This window comes from Ursus maritimus, unplaced genomic scaffold (assembly GCF_017311325.1).
Source record: "Ursus maritimus isolate PB19 unplaced genomic scaffold, ASM1731132v1 scaffold_12, whole genome shotgun sequence".
In the NCBI taxonomy this organism is placed as follows: Eukaryota; Metazoa; Chordata; class Mammalia; order Carnivora; family Ursidae; genus Ursus; species Ursus maritimus.
In genome coordinates this window covers 62,308,482-62,332,268 of record NW_024423564.1, presented here as the reverse complement: position 1 = coordinate 62,332,268, position 23,787 = coordinate 62,308,482, and the positions used below count along the sequence as shown (strand labels likewise).

General features: G+C 36.4%; 1 protein-coding gene across 1 annotated transcript in view; it reads left to right on the top strand.

Moving 5' to 3' along the window:
- ZFYVE9 (zinc finger FYVE-type containing 9) overlaps positions 1-23,787 on the top strand; it is a 172,125-nt gene that overhangs the window by 102,147 nt on the left and 46,191 nt on the right. The window contains exons 6-10 of the mRNA XM_040627308.1: positions 1,566-1,742; positions 3,345-3,514; positions 7,103-7,223; positions 10,718-10,840; positions 13,026-13,181. Of these exons, the coding sequence (XP_040483242.1) occupies positions 1,566-1,742; positions 3,345-3,514; positions 7,103-7,223; positions 10,718-10,840; positions 13,026-13,181 (747 nt within the window). The remainder of the gene's footprint in view (positions 1-1,565; positions 1,743-3,344; positions 3,515-7,102; positions 7,224-10,717; positions 10,841-13,025; positions 13,182-23,787) is intronic.

The window sequence follows — 23,787 nt, the reverse complement described above, 5'->3', positions numbered from 1 at the left end:
TGCTGGCTTATTAACCTACTGCATGTCAGTTAAACTGATCTGTTCTGATCTCCTGTGATCCACCCAATTTCCTCCCATTTCTGAATTCTTACAATTTTGATCAAATATTAATTCATTCTCTCTACTCTTAAGGATCAATTTTTAGATGGTAGTTATTTCGCTCATTTGCTCAACTGATGATTTTTTATTCTGCTTTCATTTTCGGACATATATCCACAGAAAAGAGCATGATACTTAATTACAGTACCCTGTACCTCTTTTATTTGATGAGGTCTTTCAAGTTGATAGCTTCCTTTTTTTTTTTTTTTTTTAACTTGGCATAGCTAAAGATGAAGGAAATGGCAGAGGATTCATATGGAATACTTATTTTTATTAAGCCAAGGATTCCCCTTGCCAGGGAATCCTAAAGTAATCTACTTTTTCTGGTTTTTCCAGTGTCTTTCCTCTCGCATGGCTTAGCGAAGTCTTTCTCTGAATATTTATTTAATTTGATGCTTTTCAGTGTTCCCTATCCCTTTTTCCGTTTCACCTTTTCTCTTCCTCCCCTCTTTCTGCCAATGCTTTCAAAGGAACATAGCTATTGTTTTTAGACTTGTCCTGAAGTTTGGAGGCAATAAATGTTCATAATCTTATGGATCATTCTTTGATGTTGAATGGGAGTTTTTAAAAGATGCTTTAAAAAATTGGGTGGTTTCCATTCCTGGGCATGTGGTATTACCTGAACCTAGAAGATAAAATTTGATACCTTTCATTTCTGTAGCCTCTCTCATCCTGTTTACTTTAAAAACAATAGTTGATATGTCAATATTTAGTTAGTAAAATTATAGAGTATATAGAATCTTAACACATTTGTGATCGTTCACATTGGTTGATGGCTCTTATATGACATTGGCACGTTTTCATGTTCAAATGGGTCCTGTGCTTTTGAGACACACCAAAGATGTGAAATGGTTGTTTTTCCTGGATGCTTTTACATGAGGTAATGATTACACAAAAGCAGAATTCACAGAAATTTCGAGATGTGTTCTCTTGCGCTTTAGGCTTCAGAATTTTTCAAGTGAGATTTTACCTCAACTAAGAAGAGCCTAGAAGTCTATAAATGAAACAAAAAATATCATATAATGGAGCTATGCTATTTTAGTCCCCAATTTTGATTTTCAGTAGAACTTTATTAAATGCATTGAATATTAAACTGACCCCCCCCCATTTCTAAATGCTACCCCAGTTGCAAATCCTTAGTAAGTTTGATGTTTCACTCCCTCTTAAGGGAATGTATGGTCTCTTTTAAAGGAGCTGGGAGCCTAGTCATTAACCTCAGACTGGTCTGCTCTCAGTCTGTATCAGAATTATCACCTAATTCTTATTTGTTGCTTCCAAATAGTTATCTAACTAAATGGTCTCCTTTATTGAATAAAATCACCTGTATCCTTAATACTTCACTAGCTGGAAGAGAGACATACTATGAGTGTTAATGAGGAAGAGCTACATTATTTATCCAATATTGTGGAGGTCTTGATGTCCATATTTTGCAATCCATTCACATTGATTGTCTGTATTTGCTTTAGCTCAAGCCTGGGAGAACATGATGAGTGCCTCAAGCCAGAGCCCTAACCCTAACAATCCTGCTGAATACTGTTCTACTATCCCTCCCTTGCAGCAAGCTCAGGCCTCAGGAGCCCTGAGCTCTCCACCTCCCACTGTGATGGTACCTGTGGGAGTTTTAAAGCACCCTGGAGCAGAAGGTAGGGGATCATGTGCTCTTCTCTCTCTTTTTCCTCACCAAGTTCCTCTGAAAAGGTGCTGATGTGATTTTACAGCACAAGTCTTTAAAGCACTGTAGATAAGTCCCTTTGGGTGGTTATTAAAGTGGAAGGAACAAGGTGAGAAATGTGTCAAGACTATTTCTGGGCAAGTAAAGAATAATACTGTGTTGCCTGATATTTTGGAGGCACTTCTAAAAATACGCTAATACCCTCTCCAACTTAAGAATGGAGTGATACCCTGCTTATACTTGAAAAAAGATACGGAATTTGAGATTGGTCTGTAAAATTCTAGCCTCACACCTACCTTAATGTTCTTTGTAGGAGTTTTGAAAATGAAGAGTTCTTTCTTTGGATCAGCCGATTCTAGTATTGCTTTTTGAAAACACGTTGCCATTTTCTCTTTTCATTTTTAATCTATCCATATAGAAATATGAAAATATTGTTAGGTACTTAGACCTTTATAAAATCCAGAACTTTAATTCTGATTATGTCAGATGATAGGTAGGAAATTAATAGGCTCAGCTTATTTTAGTTTATTATATCTTTAGGATTATGATATTGTCAGATGAAAGGCACTTTGTAAATTCAGGAGATTATCAGTAGTAAAAATAACAGTTATGTATTTCCTTAAAATGATCTTGTCAAGAAGTTTCCCTTGATAATTAAAATCAATCTTCTTTCATTAATTTTATGTCTTTTTGTCAAGTAATATTCCCTTCCCCTTGCTAAATAGCCCTCCTCCCCTTTTGAAGATCAAAGACTTCTGATACTGTCATATTCTTCCCCATTTTCCCCTCTTTTCAGATCATCCCTTAGTCATACTCCTTGTATTTTTATGAGTTCAGGCTTTCTTTCTTAAAATCTTTTTTCTCTTTACTTCATTTGTCGTTTTTGTTGTTCTTCCCTAGTCTTTCTTTGTTTTGGCTGTTTGGAATCCAGAACTGGATTTAAAGAGATCATTTCATCAGACTTAGTTTTCTAGCTTTCCCCGTATTGCAAACTACTTTTGCACTGCTGCCAGATCAGTCTTTTTTTCATCTTCAGTTACACTTCAGCCAAAGATCTGGTCCGTTTGCTTCCCAGTTCTCTTATATATCTGTGCCAACTCTTTCTTTATTAGTAAATAATTCTTCAGCATTCTTCAGGGCATCTTTTGCCCTTTAAAAATACCATATCACTTTCCCAGATATTTAATTCCTGTGGAAACCTCATGTTTTTAGGAGATGTGGATCTCTATTGCTAGATATTTTTTCTGCTATTAATTTATTTTCTAGGCACTTAAAGCACCTTTCTTAGTTTCTTTGTCAGTGATATGGAACAGAGTATGTGACATAATCATACGTGTACATAGTATTTTAAAGCAAAGTATTTTAAATCTTTAAGTTACAGAAGTAAAGAATATATTTAAATTCGTATTTTATTAATTTATAACCACTTTCATACACAGTTACAGTTCTTGTATTTATAAGATGCTAAGCAGTGATTTCTTTGTACTTCTGGAATTGGTGACCTTCTCTTCTTTATGTTAGAAACCCTACCAATATCACGTTGATGCCTGTTTTATTTTTCTGGCTCCTCAAGTGGCTCAGCCCAGAGAGCAGAGGCGAGTTTGGTTTGCTGATGGGATCTTGCCTAATGGAGAAGTTGCTGATGCAGCTAAATTAACAGTGAATGGAACTTCCTCTGCAGGAACCCTGGCTGTGTCACATGACCCAGTTAAGCCAGTAACTACCAGTCCTCTACCAGCAGAGGTAAGAAAACAAAAATAGCAACTAAAAGTGAGTACTTAGTTTACTCAGCCTTGTGCTGCTTCTGCTTTGCCGTTTTCTAAATTGAGTGACCTTTTTGTGGAACCCTATAGGTTTCACATACAGTTCAGTGCATGTGTGTTTGTGTCTAGTGGCAAAATCAATTCTTCTTTGCTCTATACTTGGAGGTTTTTTTCAGGAGAAAGATCCTTATGAAGGTTGTTTTCAGTGAGCTCAGGCTACTGCTGTCGTTAGAGGTCATGCAGAGGGAATCCTGCCCACTTCGTACATTGGTTTTCAAACTGTCCCCCAGGTTCTGTGGTGGCCTCTTGGGAGTGCCATGCTAGGGAAGGGCAGGCCATATAAAGGTGGCTGAGGATTCCCTCTATTACTTTTTCTTCAACCGAGCATTTCTACTTTGTTCTGTTCTACCTTTCCCTCCCTTCCTTCCTCCCTCCCTCCCTCCCTCCCTCCCTTCCTTCCTTCCTTCCTTCCTTCCCCTCTCTTTCTCTCGCCCTTCCTTCGTTCCTTCCTTCCTTCCTTCCTTCCTTCCTTCCTTCCTTCCTTCCTTCCTTTAGATAGCAAGAGAGAGCATGGGCGGGGGCAGGGGGAGCTGAGCTCAGAATCCGAAATGGGGCCCCATTCCAGGACCCTGAGATTATGACCTGAGCTGAAGGCAGACGCTTAACCGACTGAGCCACCCGGCTGCCCCTACCTTTTGGTATCTATGCAAAATTTTTAAAGATTTTATTTTTAAGTAATCTCTACACCCAACATGGGGCTCAAACTTACAACCCTGAGATCAAGAGTTGCACACTCTACCAACTGAGCCAGCCAGGTGCCCCTGATAGGTTTTTAGAATATAAATTTTGTTTGAATGCAAGAGGAAGTTCTAGTGAATGAATGTTACAAGGAAACAAAGTTCAGCTCAGTTTGCAAAACCAAACCAAGTTAGGTATTTTACTTCTGTCTCTTAACATTGTTCAACACTCTAATACTTACCTGGTAAAATGTGGGAAAACAGATTTTTTAGGGCCAGACTAGAATATATTTTTTCATCTTTAGGGCCCAGTAGAGTACATGGCACTTAAGAGGTGCTCACTGAATGAAATAAATTCCTTTTCACAGATGATATATAAGTAGAGGCCAGATGACCACTTTCTGTGATACTAAAAGATGGATTTATGCATCATTAAATAGTAAGTTAGAATAGATTACTTTATTTCCCATACTAGGCTTTCAAATCAGGTAATAATGATATGTCAATAAAACTTTCTAAATCTCCGGAGTGTCTGGGTGGCTCAGTTGGTTGGGCGACTGCCTTCGGCTCAGGTCATGATCCTGGAGTTGCCAGGTTGAGTCCTGCATGGGGCTTCCTGCTCAGCAGGGAGTCTGCTTCTCCCTCTGACCCTCCCCCATCTCATGCTCTCTCTCTCTCATCCTCTCTCTCTCAAATAAATAAATAAAATCCTTAAAAAAATTTTATTTCCAAGTCTCCTCTTACGTGATGATGTATTGAAAACACTGCAAAATTTTTAGGAAAAACCCACTAAAAACTGATAAGAGTTCTAAATTATAGACAAAAATACAGTAAGACATGGACATTTTTTAAAAGATAGTTTTAATCTTTATTCAAGTGTAAAATCTAGATAGCAAAGTGCTTAAGGAACATTAATCTTTAGGAAGCAACTTGATGAATTTATAGACATACCCATGCAGCCACCACTGGGTTTCAACCAATGTAAAAATACAGACCATTTCCATCACTCTAGAAGGTTCCGTCATGCCCTTTTTCTGTCAATACCTGCCTGTTTTTCCCCTAAGGTAACCATTATTTTGATTTGTATCACCATGGGTTAGTTTTGACTGTTTTTAAATTTTTTTTTTTTTTTAAGATTTTATTTATTTGACAGAGAGCACAAGCAGGGGGAGTGGCAGGCAGAGGGAGAGGGAGAAGCAGGCCTCCCCACTGAGAAGAGAGACAACGTGGGGCTCAATCCCAGGACCCTGGGATCATGACCTGAGCCAAAGGCAGACACTTAACTGACTGAGCCACCCAGGCACCTCTGTTCTTTAATTCCATGTAAATGGAGACATATAGTATATAATGTTTTATGTCTAGCTTCTTACACTAATTATGAGATTCATCCATGTTGTGTACATCTAAAGTTGGTATTTTTTTATTGCCGGGTAGTGTTTCATTGTATGGATATATGACAGTTTATCTGTATTCTTGTTATGGACATTTGGATGGTTTCCAGTCTTTGGCGCTTATGAATAAAGCTGCTATAAACATTTTTTAACACAAATGTGTTAAAAACAGTTTTTAAACACTTTTAACATTTTTTAAAGCTTTTTTTTTTCTTTTTTGCTTAGTTTAGAATATAATGAGGAGAGCATTATTTTAATATACCTTCCAGGATATTCTATTAAATCGTTAATTAAGTGGATTTAGCTCTACCCCAAATGTATGTTTCAATGTTATACTTTATTAAATAGTGTAGTTAATGTGATCTTCATATTAATGCAAAGAAAAATAAACTTGAAGTTTTATTTCATTGCATAGTAAATGAAAACAATGACTTTAATCTCTATTTTTTTTTAAGTTTTATTTATTAGAGAAAGAGAGAGAGGGAGGGAGAGGACAAGCAGGGGGAGGGGCAGAAGGAGAGAGAGAGAAATCCTCCATTAGACTCTCTCCTGAGCGTGGAGCCCAACATGGAGTCTGGACCCAGGACCCTGAGATCACAACCTGAGCTGAAATCAAGAGTCAGACGCTTAACTGACTGAGCCACCCAGGCACTCCTGTAATCTCTGTATTTTATCAGTTAATTTTTTCCCTTTTTTCATTGTGGTAAAATATACATAACATAAAATCTGCTATTTTAATCATTTTTAAATGTACAAACCAGTAGTAGTAAGTCCATTCACATTGCTGTACAACCATCACCACTATTCTCAAAGTTACCTTTATTTTATTTTTATTATTTATTTATTTTTTAGAGAGAAAGCCGGGGTGGGGGTGGGAAGGAGGGAGAGGGAGAGAGAGAATCTTAAGCAGGCTCCATGTGCAGCACGGAGCCCAACAAAGAACTCGCTATCACGACCCTGAGATCATGACCTGAGCCAAAATCAAGAGTCCAGGGACACTTAACCAACTGAATCACTCAGGCATCTGTCAAAGTTATTTTTGAAAAGCAGCGTAAAGGAGACTTTAAGTGGACCCAAATGCATTAAAGTTTCAGAAATTGACATTACATTGAAACTTTCTGTTGCCACAGCAGTTTTAAAAAATATTTTCTTTTATGGCAGAGGAAACATGGGTAGAGAAAGCTTTAACCCAGGCTACAAGGCCTCTTCCCTCATTATTATGATTTGGTGATGCCAAAAAGAGAAACTCTACAGTTGGAAATATTTTCATAGTATAAACCCAGGCCTTTGGGAAACCACAGGTTAATGAGAAACTTATGGTATTTTTCTAAAAGTATGATTTCCAAATTTTCACTTAAATTCACATTTATATTCTCAGTAGTATTCTGCTACAGTCTTGACCTCTCTATAAAACTCACTTTGCTGATTTACTTTTCCTAGATGGATATTTCTCTGTTTTCTGGGAGTATAACTCAGGTTGGAAGTCCTGTTGGCAGTGCCATGAACCTAATTCCTGAAGATGGCCTTCCTCCCATTCTCATCTCCACTGGTGTGAAAGGAGGTATGTGGACTTACGTGTTTAAACAGGGATAGTAATGGTGGGATGCCAGATGTTGCCTTCTGATTAAGGGAAAGAGAATCCGAGTCATAACCACCTTTTCCTCCTTCAACAGAGAAAACAATTACTCGGTGCCATGACAATAATGGTTGCTGTTACTGATGGTTTCAGAGTAGATATTTATGTATTTAGATTATAAGGTCATTTCATTTGTTGGAAGGATATATTTTTAATTATAGTATAAATGTAGTTCGTTGGCACTTTTTTCTTTATATTTCAAAGCACATAATACTCTGAAGAGCTGCTTATGGTTCTAGGGTTTGGCCCACCTGACTGAACAGTCAGGACGTTAATCTAACTTTGTTTTGCTGTGTATTATACATTCAGAAATGTACGTACAATAAATGGAGAGCCTGAATGTAAATAGCAATTTTATTGTTAAAAAAATATTTTTAGTGAGTTCTGATAAGAAGTAGAATTACTATCCAATCAAAAGAATGCTTATCTTTATGTGGAAGGTTTGTTGTTGACAGATACAGATCAGCATCTAATTAGTACATTTTTAGGAGATGGTTTATCAGTTATCTTTCCACAGTTTTGTCTTAGTCTTTTACCTGGTGTCCTTGCCTTCAGTCTTTCTCTCCTTTATTTTATCCTTCATGTTGTTGCCAGTTATCTTTTTAACCATAGATATTATCATGTATTGCTCTGGCTTAGAAACATTCAGTGGATTCCCAATGCCTTCAGTATAAATTAGTTATTTTAGCATACAATGTTCCTTATAACTTTATCTCAACTTATATTTTAACTTTATTTCTGGCCAATACCCTAGTACTTTATGCACACTACAGATCATTTACTGGTTTCTGAATATTCACTTTCCACACTTCCATGTTTTTTCTTTTGCTGAGGAATAGTCGGGAGAGAATGGACTGCAAAACTGGACAAACCTGGGTTTTAATGCCAATACCCTTATTTTCTAGCTGTGACCCAGTGGGCAGGTCATTTATCCTCCCTGAATCTTTCCTAATCTTAGGTTATTACACCTACTTGAAAGTCATTGTGAATATTAAATCAGATTTCATACCTGAAAGTAAATAGCAAGAACAGTGTCTGGTGCAAAGTAGACATGTAATTAATACTTTCCTTATCTTCCTTTCCTCTGCCTAGAATATCCTTGTATACTGTAGACTCCTTGAAGAACTCCTCAGCCTTTCAAAATCCAGATTAATGAAAAGCTCTTCTCTGAATCCTTACCAATGCTGCTCTGTAGTAGTGTTTTACATCATCTCTGTTTGAATAGAAATTCATTTTTTTTCTTTTAAGATTTTATTTATTTATTTTAGAGAGAGAAAGAGAGCACATGTGCATGCATTAGCAGGCGGAGGAGGAAAGGGGGAGGAAGAGGGAGGAGAAAGAGTCTCGAGTAGACTCCACACTGAGTGTGGAGCCCAGCGTGGAGCTCAATCTCATATCATGACCTGAGCCAAAATTAGGAGTTGAATGCTTAACTGACTGAGCCACCCAGGTGCCCCGGAATAGAAATTCTTATAGACCTTTACTATATTAACTTTTCCTGCTGTTATTTGGATATTTTATAGATCTGATTCTTTCACTAAAACCATGCATTTCTTCAGTCTTAATTCATGCTTGTGTCTTCTCCTACCATGGTGCTGGGCCTATAGTGAGCTCAGCAGTGTTGGCTGAAAATATCTGACTATAAAATCCAGCCATGTCCCAGATAGTTCAACTATGAGCTTTCACGTAAGTTAAGCATTCTTTTGATTATGTAATCTTTACTAGGACCCCCTAAAAATATTCTTTCATTAATAAAGTTACTACTTAGGTTCAAATTTCGGTTATTTTAAAGAGTCTTAGATTTAACTTATGAGAAGTTAAATTGGCCTACTCTGTTGTTTAAATAAGGTTCCATTTTCATTAAATCTAATTATCAAAACTCTCCTACTAAGAAACAACTGTTCATACTTACTTAACCATATTACTATCTCTTCACCAGAATTTTGCAGTTTTTGTATTCCAGTGGAATAATTTCATACAAATATTTTCTTCTTTTTAAAAGTCACTTAATATTTTTCTTTTCAATAAATATTTTCATTGGTAGAGTAGACATTTCCTCTTACATCCAAAAAATAGTTTTTTGCTTTCTGTTGGTTATTATCCATGGTTTTGTCTTCAAGCTGGGAAGACTACCGTCATTCAAAATGGCATGACTGAGTATCACATACTGTGCTTTTAGGGATTAAATGGGAAAGGTTCTTTGCAGGGTCTCAAGTATTAACTTGTCCATGTTTGGAATCTGTTGTGTTGATTTACTGGTGATTTTGGTGATTGATGTATGTGCTGAACTCTTGACTTAGAGGAAGTGTTTCATGAAACCAGTCACTTATGATAGTTTTAGTTTATTTTTGGGGTACATTTTTTTTAAATTTAGTTTTTTAATGGTAAAAAAAAATCTCAACGGTGCAAAAGAATATAGAGTAAAAAGTAGGATTCTCCTCTACCTCAACCCCTCAACATCTTTTCATCCAGAGGTAAGTAGTGTATTATCACTTTCTTGTACATCATAGATTATTTTAAATGTTGGTCTTAGAACATGTAATATGTGAAATTCTTGTTGTGATAGTTGGAGAATTTTTGTTAAAGGGCTATCTTTATTTTTCTTTTTCAAGTTTTTATTTAAATTCTAGTTAGTTAACATATGGTAAGATTGGTTTCAGGTGTAGAATTTAGTGATTCATCACTTACATACAACACCTAGTGCTTTTTACAAGTGCCTTCCTTAATACCCATCACCCATTTAGCCCATCCCCCTCCCCATCAACCCTAAGTTTGTTCTCTACATAAAGTTAAGAGTCTCTTATGGTTTGCTTCCCTCTCTTCCTTTTTTTTTTCCTTCCCCTATGTTCATCTGTTTTGTTTCTTAAATGCCATATGAGTGAAATCATATGGTACTTGTCTTTCTCTGACTGACTTATTTCACTTAGCATAATATACTCTAGCTCTATCCACATCATTGCAAATGGCAAGATTTCTTTCTTTTTGATGGCTAATATTCCATTGTGTGTGTGTGTGTGTGTGTGTGTGTGTGTATATATATATAACGTCTTCTTTATCCATTCATCAGTGGTTGGACTTTGAGCTCTTTCCATAGTTTGGCTATTGTTGATAATGCTGCTATAAACAGTGGGGTGCATGTGCTAAAGGGGTCTTTAGATTATGGGATAAGTCAGTTTGTGGGGAAGTCTATATATAGGATAACCATGTTCTCATCCGAACTGGACTGGGTCACTTTTGAGAATGAAAGGGGAACTATTAGCATTACACTGGGACAGCAGGTATAAACGTAGGTTCACCGTATCTGTAAATCAGGTGCTTAATTAACTCTTTCTTGTGAATAATTAGCCTGTTCTTCCATCAGATTACTTTCTTGATTTATCCCTTCAACTAATCTTGTACGTTGTTTTCTTCCCTTACAGACTATGCTGTGGAAGAGAAACCATCACAGATTTCAGTAATGCAGCAATTAGAGGATGGTGGTCCTGACCCACTTGTATTTGTTTTAAATGCAAATTTGTTGTCAATGGTTAAAATTGTAAATTGTAAGTTAGAAATTTGTTTTTTAAAATTAAAATGAGATACTTTACTGACTCATAGATAATAAGTAAAGCTTTCAAGTTCATTACACAGAAGTATTTTTATATGGATGGAGCCACATCTTACTGAAAACTGGGTACCAGAGAAATTGGTTTGTATAAAATAACATATCCCAGAGGACAACTGTGGAACTAACTGAAACTCTTGAGATGAGATAGATGAATTCCCCATGGAGGAAAGCCAAACAGAACTTCCTGAGATGGATGTGCTAAATCACAGCTCAACACCAGAATAGTTGGAGGTGGATAAATTATCCAGGAGGGTCAAATTATTTACATGCTAGAGTTACTTATTTATTTATTTATTTATTTATTTAAGATTTTATTTATCTATTTATTTGACAGAGAGAGACAGCCAGGGAGAGAGGGAACACAAGCAGGGGGAGTGGGAGAGGAAGAAGCAGGCTCCTAGCGGAGAAGCCTGATGTGGGGCTGGATCCCAGAACACTGGGATCACACCCTGAGCCGAAGGCAGACACTTAACGACTGCGCCACTCAGGCGCCCCTACACACTAGATTTAAATCGCAGAAACCTTAATCATGTACAAACCTTTATTTGAAAGAAGTGTTAGTTAGCTAACGCATAGTAAAACTTCAGTACATCATAAGTTAAGATTCAGAAGAAACTTCTTAATTCTTGGGGCTAGCTTCTGAGCATCAGAATGAGTAAGAGGACAGTAAATTAGAATCTTAATTCTAGGATGGTATTGGAAAGTAGGGAATGCATTTATCCTGGATGAATGTCAATAGGCAGTTTTGCAGAAGAGCACTTGGGAACTGTCTTCTAATTCCCACTGGGTACTTACTTTAAGTTGGCCTTGGAGACCAGAAGCACCTATATGCCACTTCCTTTGAGGTTCAGTATTAAAGAGTGCAGGTTCTAGTTTACTTGTTAATTGTACCCTTGTATATTTGGCCAGTGACTAATGGCTTGCCCCCTTTCCTTCTAGGATTAAGTTTTAAAATAATTCGTGAAATTTCAATTTACCATATCTAGTTTATAAGTGACACTTAGAAAATAGCTAACCCAGAATTCCTGAAGTGTACACTGTCTTAATATAGTTGTGCCGGGTGCTTCCTGGTTAGGTATATAATGTAACAATTCCCAAAGTGAAAGAAAGGGAACTTTTATTAGTTTTGATTTACATTGTGATATCTATAATTATATTTGAATATTATTTCAATTCCTTTGGGGATCCTATTGCGTATGGAGTACAAATCATTAAAGTAAGATTGAACATAATTTTTAATTACATATGGTTTGTGCTGTTGGGACTCTACAGTGCCTTAAGGTAGAGAAGTGGAAGTAAATAGTCCAGAAAAGCCATTCTTTCACCACTTTTTACAGGATGAAACCGAGTAAAATCATGTTGCTGTTTATCTAGAATTTTACCCCAAAAAGGACTATAATTTAAAAAACTAAAATCTTGGGGCGCCTGGCAGGCTCAGGCAGTAGAGCACGCAACTCTTTATTGATCTCAGGATTGTAAAGTTCAAGCCACACGTTGGGTGTAGAGATTACTGAAAAATAATATCTTTAAAAAAATTAAATGAAAAGCTAGAATCTTTCAGTCACAAATTAAATTTAGAAACTGTATATAAAAGTATATTTTCTTTAGGCCACAACCTGAATCCAAAGCTATAATATTGGCTTTTATTGTTGTTCTTTCTAGTTCTAGATAAGTAATTTTTTCCCTTGGTAAAGTGAATTAATTAGTGTATTTTTTTATTTATTTTGTGAATTTTTAAAAAATATAGATGGGGGAATATATTCTTTAATCATTATAGCTTAGGATACCTAGTTTTATTTATTTTTAATAAGATGTTTTAATAATCATACCTTTTAATAATAAGAGTTAAAAGTTTTAAGTGCATTTTCTTTCACCATTACTTCTTTTACTTCCCTTCCCATTGTTTTTCTAAGTATTTGCTTAAAACCAGAGGTGTTCGTATGTTTTATTTTCTACAATGATTCTTTGGCTCAGTGCATTTATAGTTCACAGTTGAATTGTACAGATTCAATATAACCTATTTTGTCCTTTGCTGTATTATAACAGATTTCTGTGCATTTTTTTTAAAGGTAAGGATTGAGAAGAGTGTCTCTATTTTTATATTTTTATTCCATTCATAGATGTGAACAGGAAGTGCTGGTGCTTCACAACCAAGGGAATGCATGCAGTGGGTCAGTCTGAGATAGTCATTCTTCTGCAGTGTCTGCCGGATGAAAAGTGTTTGCCGAAGGATATCTTTAATCATTTTGTGCAGCTTTATCGGGATGCTCTGGCAGGTGGGAATGCTTTATGACTTAGTCTGCACCCTTTATAAGACAATAAAAAGTTGGGGGGTTGCCTGGGTAGCTCAGTTGGTTAAGCATCCAACTCTTGATTTCAGCTCAGGTCTTGATATCAGTGTCATGAGTTCAAGCCCCATGTTGGGCTCCAAGATGGAGTGTGGAGCCTACTTAAAAAAAAAAAAATGAGGGGTGCCTGCGTGGCTTAGTTGGTTAAATGTCTGTCTTCTGCTCGTGTTGTGATCCCAGGGTCCTGGAATCAAGCCCTGTATAGGGCTCCCTGCTCAGCGGGGTGCCTGCTTCTCCCTCTCCCTCTGCCCCTCCCTCTGCTTGTGCGCATGCGCTCTCTCTCTGTCAAATAAATAAAATCTTAAAAAAAGATGATAAATTTTTGGACTCAGATGCAAAATAATAGTTATAAATTTGGAAGCCTGGCATTGGACTTTGGTATCGATGGCAAGTTAGAACTTGCCAAGGCTTAAGGAAATAAAAATTTTAGTACTTCACCTGGTGTGGTTTTTATTATTTTACAAAGGCTAGAATCAGAGTTGTAAGATAATCCATTGACCATGATGTAAGAATATTTTTCTTTGAGTGGCTTAGGGGTCATGATATTGGTACCTGGTAGAAGGAAGCATAATCATAACTTACTACTTGTTTCTTCAGTTAACAACATCTATATAATCATAATGTAAGTATTCTTTATTTAATTTTCAAGTTTTAAAAACCATTGGCATGGGCAACTTTATTATGGTTTCAAGATAAACTATAAGTATTGTTAGCCCTACCAATGTAAAAGTAAATGCCTAGGTACTGGAAAAGACTGAGGATACTAATAAAAAGACATATTATTATAAGTTGAGAGAGAAGAAATATATTTATGTGTATTGTTTGGAATTACAAAGTTAACCTCCTCTGATTTAACAGAGTAGGTAAGAAGTGGTGTGGTTGAGCTGCATTCTCATTATCATAACAGGAAGTAAAAAAAACAATATCTGTGGTTGGTAAATAGGGAAAGAGTAGTATAATAACTATAACAAATGAATAATAGAAGAGATTGTCTCTGAGGAACAAGGCTTGGAAAGGGAAGTGAGGTTGACCAGGGCATTAAAATTATTTTCATGTGGGGCGCCTGGGTGGCACAGTGGTTAAGCGTCTGCCTTCGGCTCAGGGCGTGATCCCGGCGTTATGGGATCGAGCCCCACATCAGGCTCCTCCGCTATGAGCCTGCTTCTTCCTCTCCCACTCCCCCTGCTTGTGTTCCCTCTCTCGCTGGCTGTCTCTATCCTGTTGAATAAATAAATAAAATCTTTAAAAAAAATTATTTTCATGTATTACATGGTAATATTTTATAAATATATTAAAACCATAGATTAGTCATACTTTCTAAATGCAGTAATTCCCCTTGTGAGATTCTGTGCCAAAAAAATTATCTAAAAAGTAAAATATACTTTGTACATGAAAGTGTTTATTGCAGTATTACTTAAATTTAACACAAAAATTTAGAGGTAACCAAAATGCCCAGCTATAGGTGAAAGGTGTAAAACTGTGTTATACTGATTAGATATATGCATCTTTTTAAGAACGTTTTTAAATTATTTTTATTATTATTTTTTATTAACAGTGTATTATTTGTTTCAGGGATACAGATCTGTGATTCGTCAGTCTTACACAATACACAACGCTTGCCACAACACATACCCTCCTCAATGTCTATCACCCAGCCACCTCATCCCTCCCACCCCTTTCTACTCCAGCAACCCTCAGTTTTTCCTGAGATTAAGAGTCTCTTATGGTTTGTCTTTCTCTCTGGTTTCATCTTGTTTCATTTTTTCCTCTTTCCCTATGATGCTCTGCCTTGTTTCTCAAATTCCACATATCAGTGAGATCATATAATAATTGTCTTTCTCTGATTGACTTATTTCACTTAGCATAATACCCTCTAGTTCCATCCACGTCATTGCAAATGGCAAGATTTCATTTTTTGATGGCTGCATAATATTCCACTGTGTATGTATATCTATCTATCTGTCTATCTCACATCTTCTTTATTCATCTGTCAGTGGACCTCTGGGCTCTTTCCATAGTTTGGCTGTTGTGGACATTGCTGCTATAAACATTGGGGTGTAGGTGCCCCTTCGGATTACTACATTTGTATCTTTGGGGTAAATACCCAGTAGTGCAAATGCTGGGTCATAGGGTAGCTCTATTTTTAACTTTTTGAGGAACATCCGTACTGTTTTCCAGAGTGGTTGCATCAGCTTGCATTCCCACCAACAGTGTAGGAGGGTTCCCCTTTCTCCTCATCCTTGCCAACATCTGTCATTTCCTGACTTGCTAATTTTAGCCATTCTGACTGGTGTGAGGTGGTATCTCATTGTGGTTTCGATTTATATTTCTCTGATGCCGAGTGATGCTGAGCACTTTTTCGTGTGTCTGTTGGCCATTTGGACGTCTTCTTTGCAGAAATATCTATTCTGGTCTTCTGCCCATTTCTTGATTGGATTATTTGTTCTTTGGGTGTTGAGTTTGATAAGTTCTTCATAGATTTTAAATACTAGCCCTTTATCTGATATGTCATTTGCAAATATCTTCTCCCATTCTGTTGGTTGTCTTATGGCTTTGTCGACTGTTTCCTTTGCTGTGCAAAAGCTTTTTATCTTGACGAAGTCCCAGTAGTTCATTTTTGCTTTTGTTTCCCTTGCCTTTGGCGATGTGTCTAGGAAGAAGTTGCTGCGGCTGAGGTCAAAAATGTTGCTGCCTATGTTCTCCTCAAGGATTTTGATGGGTTCCTGTCTCACATTTAGGTCTTTCATCCATTATGAGTCTTTTTTTGTGGATGGTGTATAGAAGTGGTCCAATTTCATTCTTCTGCATATGGCTGTCCAATTTTCCCAACACTGTTTGTTGAAGAGACTAGACTGTCTTTTTTCCATTGAATATTCTTTTCTGCTTTGTCGAAGATTAGTTGACCATAGAGTTGGGAGTCCATTTCGAGTTTTCTGTTCTGTTCCATTGATCTGTGTGTCTGATTTTGTGCCAATACCATAGTGTCTTGGTGATTACAGCTTTGTAATAGAGCTTGAAGTCCAGAATTGTGATGCCACCAGCTTTGGTTTTCTTTTTCAACATTACCCTGGCTATTTGGGGTCTTTTCTGGTTCCATACAAATTTTAGGATTATTTGTTCTAGCTCTGTGAAAGAAGTCGATGGTATTTTGATCGGGATTGCATTGAATGTGTAGATTGCTCTAGGTAGCATAGACATTTTCACAGTTTGTTCTTCCAATCCATGACCGTGGAATGTTTTTCCATTTCTTTGTGTCTTCCTCAATTTCTTTCTTGAGCATTCTGTAGTTTCCTGAGTACAGATCCTTTGCCTCTTTGGTTAGATTTATTCCTAGGTATCTTATGGTTTTGGGTATGATTGTAAATGGGATCAACCCTTAATTTCTTTTTTTTCTGTCTCGTTGTTGGTATATAGAAATGCAACTGATTTCTGTGCATTGACTTTATATCCTGCCACTTTACTGAATTCCTGTTTGAGTTCTAGCAGTTTTGGGGTTCTAGCAGTTCTAGTCTTTTGGGTTTTCCACATAAAGTATCAGAGACCTGGCAGGCCATTAAGGACTGGCATGATATATTCGGAGTACTAAGTGAAAAAAAATTCAGCCAAGAATACTTTATCCAGCTAGGCTGTCAATGAAAATAGGAGAGATAAAAACCTTCCAGGAAAAACAAAAACTAAAAGAATTTGCAATCACCAAACCAGCCCTACAAAAAATATTGAAAGCGGTCCTCTAAGCAAAGAGAAAGTCCAAAAGTAACATAGACCAGAAAAGAACAGAGACAATATACAGTAACTGTCACCTTACCGGCAAGACAATGGCACTAAATTCATATCTTTCAATAGTTAACCTGAATGTAAATGGGCTAAATGCCCCAATCAAAAGACACAGGGTATCAGATTGGATAAAAAAGTAAGACCCATCAATATGCTGTCTGCAGGAGACTCATTTTAGACCCAAAGACACCTCCAGATTTAAAGTGAGGGGGTGGAAAACCATTTATCATGCTAGTGGACATCAAAAGAAAGCTGGGGTGGCAATCCTTATATCAGACAAATTAGATCTTAAACCAAAGACTTTAATAAGAGATGAGGAAGGGCACTATGTCATACATACTTATAGGGTCTATCCAACAAGAAGATCTAACAATTGTAAATATTTATGCTCCTAACATGGGAGCAGCCAATTATATAAGCCAATTAATAACAAAATCAAAGAAACACATCGACAATAATAAAATCATAGTAGGGGACTTTAACACCCCCCTCACTGAAACGGACAGATCATCTAAGCAGATCAACAAGGAAACAAGGGCTTTAAAAGACACACTGGACCAGATGGACTTCACAGATATATTCAGAACATCATCCCAAAGCAACAGAATACACATTCTTCTCTAGTGCACATGGAACATTCTCCAGAAGAGATCACATCCTGGGTCACAAATCAGGTCTCAACTGATACCTAAAGATTGGGATCATTCCTGCATATTTTCGGACCACAGTGCTTTGAAAAAAGAACTCAAATAGGTGGAGGCTAAAGAGCATCCTTCTAAAGAATGAATGGGTCAACCAGGAAAAGGTCTCGAACACACAACCTAACCCTACACTTAAAGGAGTCTTACTGTTGTTACCTATAGTTTGTTTTGCCTTTTGTTGTAAAAGAAAAATGATTTTATTTATATTATCAATTCAGTATTCAATGTCAGTATGAAAGATCACTATCATTATTCAGTTCAATCAAAATTACTAAAATTGCCATTTTATTTTCTCCATATCTGTTGTTTTAGTATCTTATGTTTCCATTTGGACTTGGTTTTCTTGCTGAAATACATCCTTTTAGTAGTTCTCTTAGGGGAGCTCTGTGGTTGGTAAACTCCATTAGCCTTTGTGTGGCTCAAATTTTTATATTTTACCATCCCTCTTGAATAATTCATTGGTTACAAAATTTCAGGTTAACAGATTTTTTTCCCCTCCCCTTTCTCTTTGTTCTCTCCTTCCTTACCTTCTTCCTTTTACCTCCCCTTAGGAAGTACTTTGAAGATATGACTCCATTGTCTTTTGGCATCTCCTTCAGTCTGGTTTTTTTTCTTTCTTTTTTTTTTTTCAGCCTTGGGCTTTTAGGATTTTCTTTTTATCCTTAATTTTGTGCAAGTCTGTTACTAAAGTTTTCTGTGAGTTTTTGTAGTCAGGTTTATTGAGGTATAATTTATATACAGTAAAATCCACCTTTCCAGACATACAGTTTAGTGCGTGTAGATGAACAGATATAGTCAGGTAACCGCTACCAAAATCAGCATACACAGCATTTCCATCATGTCTAAACCCTGCTTCATGGCCTTTTGTATTTAATCCTCTCCCCTTACCTTCTGCCCCTGGCAACTATCAATCTGATTTCTTTCCCAATAGTTTTGTATTTTCCAGAAGGTTTTATAAATGGAATCTCACATTTGTATTTGGCTTATTTCATTTAGCATAATGCTTTTGAGATTCATCCATATGATTGAATGTATGTACATGTTGTAGTTTATACATTTACCAGCAATGTATGAAAAGTTCCAGTTATTCTGGATCCTTGCCAGACTTGATATTGCCTTAAAAAAATTTTTGTGTGTGTGCTTTTCTAATGAATGTGTTGTAGCATCTCATTGTAATTTCAGTTTGCATTTCCCTAATGGCTAATGATATTCAGCATCATTTCATATGCTTATTTGTCATCTGTAACTCTTCTTTTGCCCATTTAAAAACTGAGTTTTCTTAATGAGTTTTTAGTACTTTATAAATTTTGGACACACGTCCTTTATTGGATAGTGCATTTTTCAAGTATTATATTCCAGTGCATGGCTTGTCTTTTCATTTTCTTAACTGTCTTTCAAGGAGTATAGTTTTAAATTTGGTAAGTCGAGTTTATCAGTTTTTCTTTTATACTTTATACTTTAGTTTCCTAAGAAATCTTTACCTTAACCCAAAGTTACAAAAATTTTCTCCTATATTTTTTTCTAGAAGTTTTATAATTGTAGCTCTTACATATAGATCTATAATTCATTTTGAGTTAATATTTGCACAGCGAGTGAGGTTTTGGGGAGTAAGAATTTCCTGTTCTTGTCAAGAGTCTTCTAGCTGAACTAAAAATCAACTTGACATGAGACAGATTAATAGGAGAAAATAAAATTTAATTCATACATATGCAGAGTCCATACAGACATGGAAATTCCAAAGACAGGCAAAGTGAGGTATATATGTCATTCTGAACTAAGGAAAATGGGGTGGTAGGGGGCTGGGACTTCAGAGGGAAGGAATGCAATTCACAGGAAGATGAAAAGAGTTAATGTTCAAATGTTTTCTGGGCCACCCAGAAACAATGTGACATAGAGAACTTTGATCAAGCAGGCCTGTGTAGGTTCCTTCATGTCTGCCATACCTAGTTCAAAGTATAATGTAGTTATCTGTGGTGATAGCTTTCTTCCCAGATCAGGTCCTTTATTTAAATTTTTTGTAGGCAGTTGTGTGAGAGGTAAAGAGCTATTCCTGAATCTGCTGGGTTTTAATAGCTTTTTAACCCAAAATAATCTTCATGTCAAAGTGGCCCATCTGAGGGGCAGCCTGCCCTTGGCCCGTACAGAGAGGTAAGACTCAAAAGTTCTTTTTTTTTTTGCTTATGGATATCCAATTGTTCAGCACACTTTGTTAAAAAGACTATCCTTTGCCATTGAATTACCTTGATATTGTTTTTGAATATTAGTTTGTATTCTGTGTATAGATCTCTTTCTCTATTATTCCATTGATCTATATGTGTACATATATGGGGATTTAGTTTTATTTTTGCTGTCTAGTGCCAAAAGTGTACTTTTGATCTGAAAACACATTTCTTTCTTTAATTTGGAAAATTCTTGGTTATTATCTCTTTGAATATTACTTCTTTTTCATTCCCAACATTGTCTTCTTTTGGAACTCCTTTTTCATGTTAGAGCCTCTCAAATCAGTCTTGATCTCTGAACTGTTGTTTTGGGTAATCTTTCTTTGCCTTTTATGCTGGATCCTAGGGTACATTCTCTCTTCAAAAAACTCATTAATTTAAGAGGAATATTAATGTGAATTGATTAATATTTACATGGACATAACAAGGCTTACACTGTTACTAATTTTCAGCTTTTAGATTTAACTTTGGAACAAGGCAAGAAAACAAAATTATAAACAGAGAATGTAAATATTAACCTTGCAAGTGAAATCATTTTTATCTTTGAAAAATGCTTTTTGTTCCTCTTCATTCATGTGCAGCCTTATGTTTGCAGACATGTTTATCTTCTCTCAGCTGTTCTTTGGGTATCCTAAATCTAATCCTTGTGAATTGAGAGCATATTTGTGGACCAATTGAAGCTGCTTTAAACCTTCTGGAGGCTTTCCACTACAATTAGAATAAACTCCAAATGCCTTTGGCCAACAAGATCGTATATGACTTAGTACCTAAAGATTTCTTTGACCTTATCTTTTACTGCTCTTACTGTAGCTTTATCTACATTGATCACCTTTGTGACCTCTGAACCCATCAAACTTATTTCTAATTCTTGGTTTTTGTACTTACTGTTCCTAGACCTGGAATGCTATTCTTTGCAGATCTTAACTGGTTGGTATCTTCTCTTCATTCAGGTCTGTTGTCAAATGTTTCTGCCTCAAAGGATTTTTCCCTGACCCTCTTAAGCTAAGGAAGTATTCTCTCCCCTTTTCCCATCAATCTTTTACATTACCTTCCTAGTTTTATTTTCTTCAAAACATTTACTACTAACTTTACTAACTGATGTTGTTTGTGTTCCTCCTTTAGAATATAAGCTCTGTGAGGGCAAGATTTATCTGGCTGAGCTCTGTGTGCCAGCCTTTAGAACAATAGTCTGGCACATTGGAGAAGCTTAATAAAAAAACCTGTGGATTGAAGGAATCAGTAAATTGATATGATGTCTCTAGGAGTAATTTTGTTTGTCATTTTGTGGAAAAGTACCTGGAGGAAAGGAGTCCTGAGAGAACACTTCTATTAATAAAAATGCTGTGCTTATTCCTGACTTCTTGTTCCCCCTGGGACTTGGAAACAAGAGTAAATACTATCGAGGTCAACCTAAGTAAGAGTAGGGGCGCCTGGGTGGCGCAGTCGTTGAGCGTCTGCCTTCGGCTCAGGGCGTGATCCCGGCGTTCTGGGATCGAGCCCCACATCAGGCTCCTCTGCTGTGAGCCTGCTTCTTCCTCTCCCACTCATGCTGCTTGTGTTCCCTCTCTCTCTGGCTGTCTCTATCTCTGTCGAATAAATAAATAAAATCTTAAAAATAAAATAAAATAAAAATAAAAAGAATACAAAAATTTAAAACAAAAACAAAAAAAACCTAAGTAAGAGTGTTTCTGAGGCCTCAAGTGTCTCTGATCCTTGAGAAAGAAATACCATGGGTCACTCATGCAGATTATTTGGGAAGTTTCTGTAATTTTGTATCTTTGAAAAAAATTTTTTTAACTATTTCTCTTTGTCACCTACTCTACTGAAATCTTCCTTATTTTGTATCTTTAAATTGTGGTCGCCTGAGTTAACCCAGATGAACTTTTGGTTAACTTACATTTCTTATATAGATTTATCAAAAGGCAAAGTAAATTTTAAGGTACCGTATTAATAATGTGTAGGTTATTAATAAACTGCAATCATTTTTTAATTTTATTTTTATTAATAATTTTGTAATGTCACTAATAAAGTTATAGGCCTCAAATACAATGGAGTTCGATTTTTTTTTTAATGTGGAGGTTTATCTCAGTCTAAGAGTATAGGTGCATACTCACTATTAACTTAGAAAAAAATGTATTTAGACATTTTTAAACCACCATCTCTTGCCAATTTTCTATCGCCATGAGTATTTTTTTTTTAAAGATTTTAGTTATTTATTTGACAGAGATAGAGACAGCCAGCGAGAGAGGGAACACAAGCAGGGGGAGTGGGAGAGGAAGAAGCAGGCTCATAGCAGAGGAGCCTGATGTGGGGCTAGATCCCAGAACGCCAGGATCACGCCCTGAGCCGAAGGCAGACACTTAACGACTGTGCCACCCAGGCGCCCCAATCCCCACAAATATTTTGAAGAAAAATTGTAGGTGGATTACAGGATGGGGAAAAAAGAGATTTTAAAATAGTAATCTCTCAAAGAATATAAATAATTGATAAGACATCTATTAAAAAATGATAGGTATCCTGTAAATATTTGTGGAATGACTGGGAGTCTGTCAGGTTTTGTATATCTTAGAACATATTTTACTAATATGTGTATCTCTTTCTCTTTTTTGGACCAGTATCTAATAGTACATATCGTGTGGTAAAGGTGTGATTGATTAATCAATGTGTAGTAATTGTTTCAGATTTTAGAGGCTTGCTATTATTTCTCATGGCCATAAAAATTACACAGCTTATAATCTTCAGTATTTCTGAAGCAGGTCACTTTTTTATCTGTAAAATAAGAAGAAAAAAAATGTTTCCTAACCAGTGTGTTTCCAGGGAAGGAGGGACTTCATTGGTGTTTTCATTATCGTCAATAATTTTCTCGTATTGTTTTTCGAGTTAAAGATGTCATATCATGGTTTGGATTTTTAGTCTCTTTTTACAATTAATTGTGAATCTTTTTGGTAAATTAAATTTATTTTGTATCTGTCTATGAGCAAAGGAGCCATGGTGTTGCTGCTTTTGCAAAGTAATTTTTCAACCAATGAGAAAGTAAAGTGGAAGTAGTTATGAAGAGGTGATTTAAGACCAATATCTAGTATTTATTTATTTATTTATCTATTTTAAAAGATTTATTTGAGAGAGAGAGACGGGAGTATGCGTGCTCAGGGTGGGGAGCAGATGGAGAGGGAGTAGAGAGTCTTAAGCAGACTCCCCGCTGAGCATGGAGGTTGATGCAGGGCTCAGTCTCACAACCCTGAGATCACAACCTGAGCTGAAACCAGATTTGGATGCTTAATGGACTGCACCACGCAGGCACCCCTCCAATATTTATTGAGCACTCACTGCATGCTAGGCCATATTCATTGTTTAATGTGCACTATTTCATTTCTTCTTGACTACAACTCTGTGAGATTCATACTGTTCTTGTCCCCATTTTACACATGAGGAAAATGAGAGTCACCAAGGGTGTAAGTAACTTGCCAAAGATCAAACACATAGTTGATTAGTGGCTGAACCCAGGTCTGAATTCAGCTGTATCTTCTCTAAGTCCCATGTCTTAAAAAAGCAATAAACTGCCTCTTGAACGTTCTGAAGTTATATGGTAAATCTCACGGATGTTGTAAACTGAGGAAATGACCTTAAAGGAAGTACTCATGCTTAACTGCAGTTTATTTATTACAAAGAACACCAAGGGACTATCCAAATTCTTTTGATAGCTTGAGGTTTAGTTATATGTTAATATTCACGAATATTAATATTACTTGAACCATTTGTTTGGAATTCCATTTGAGTTATTTGTGAGGATAAACATGCTTTGAAACAAAAGGAAGCTGTTGCATAGATAATAAGCTGTAT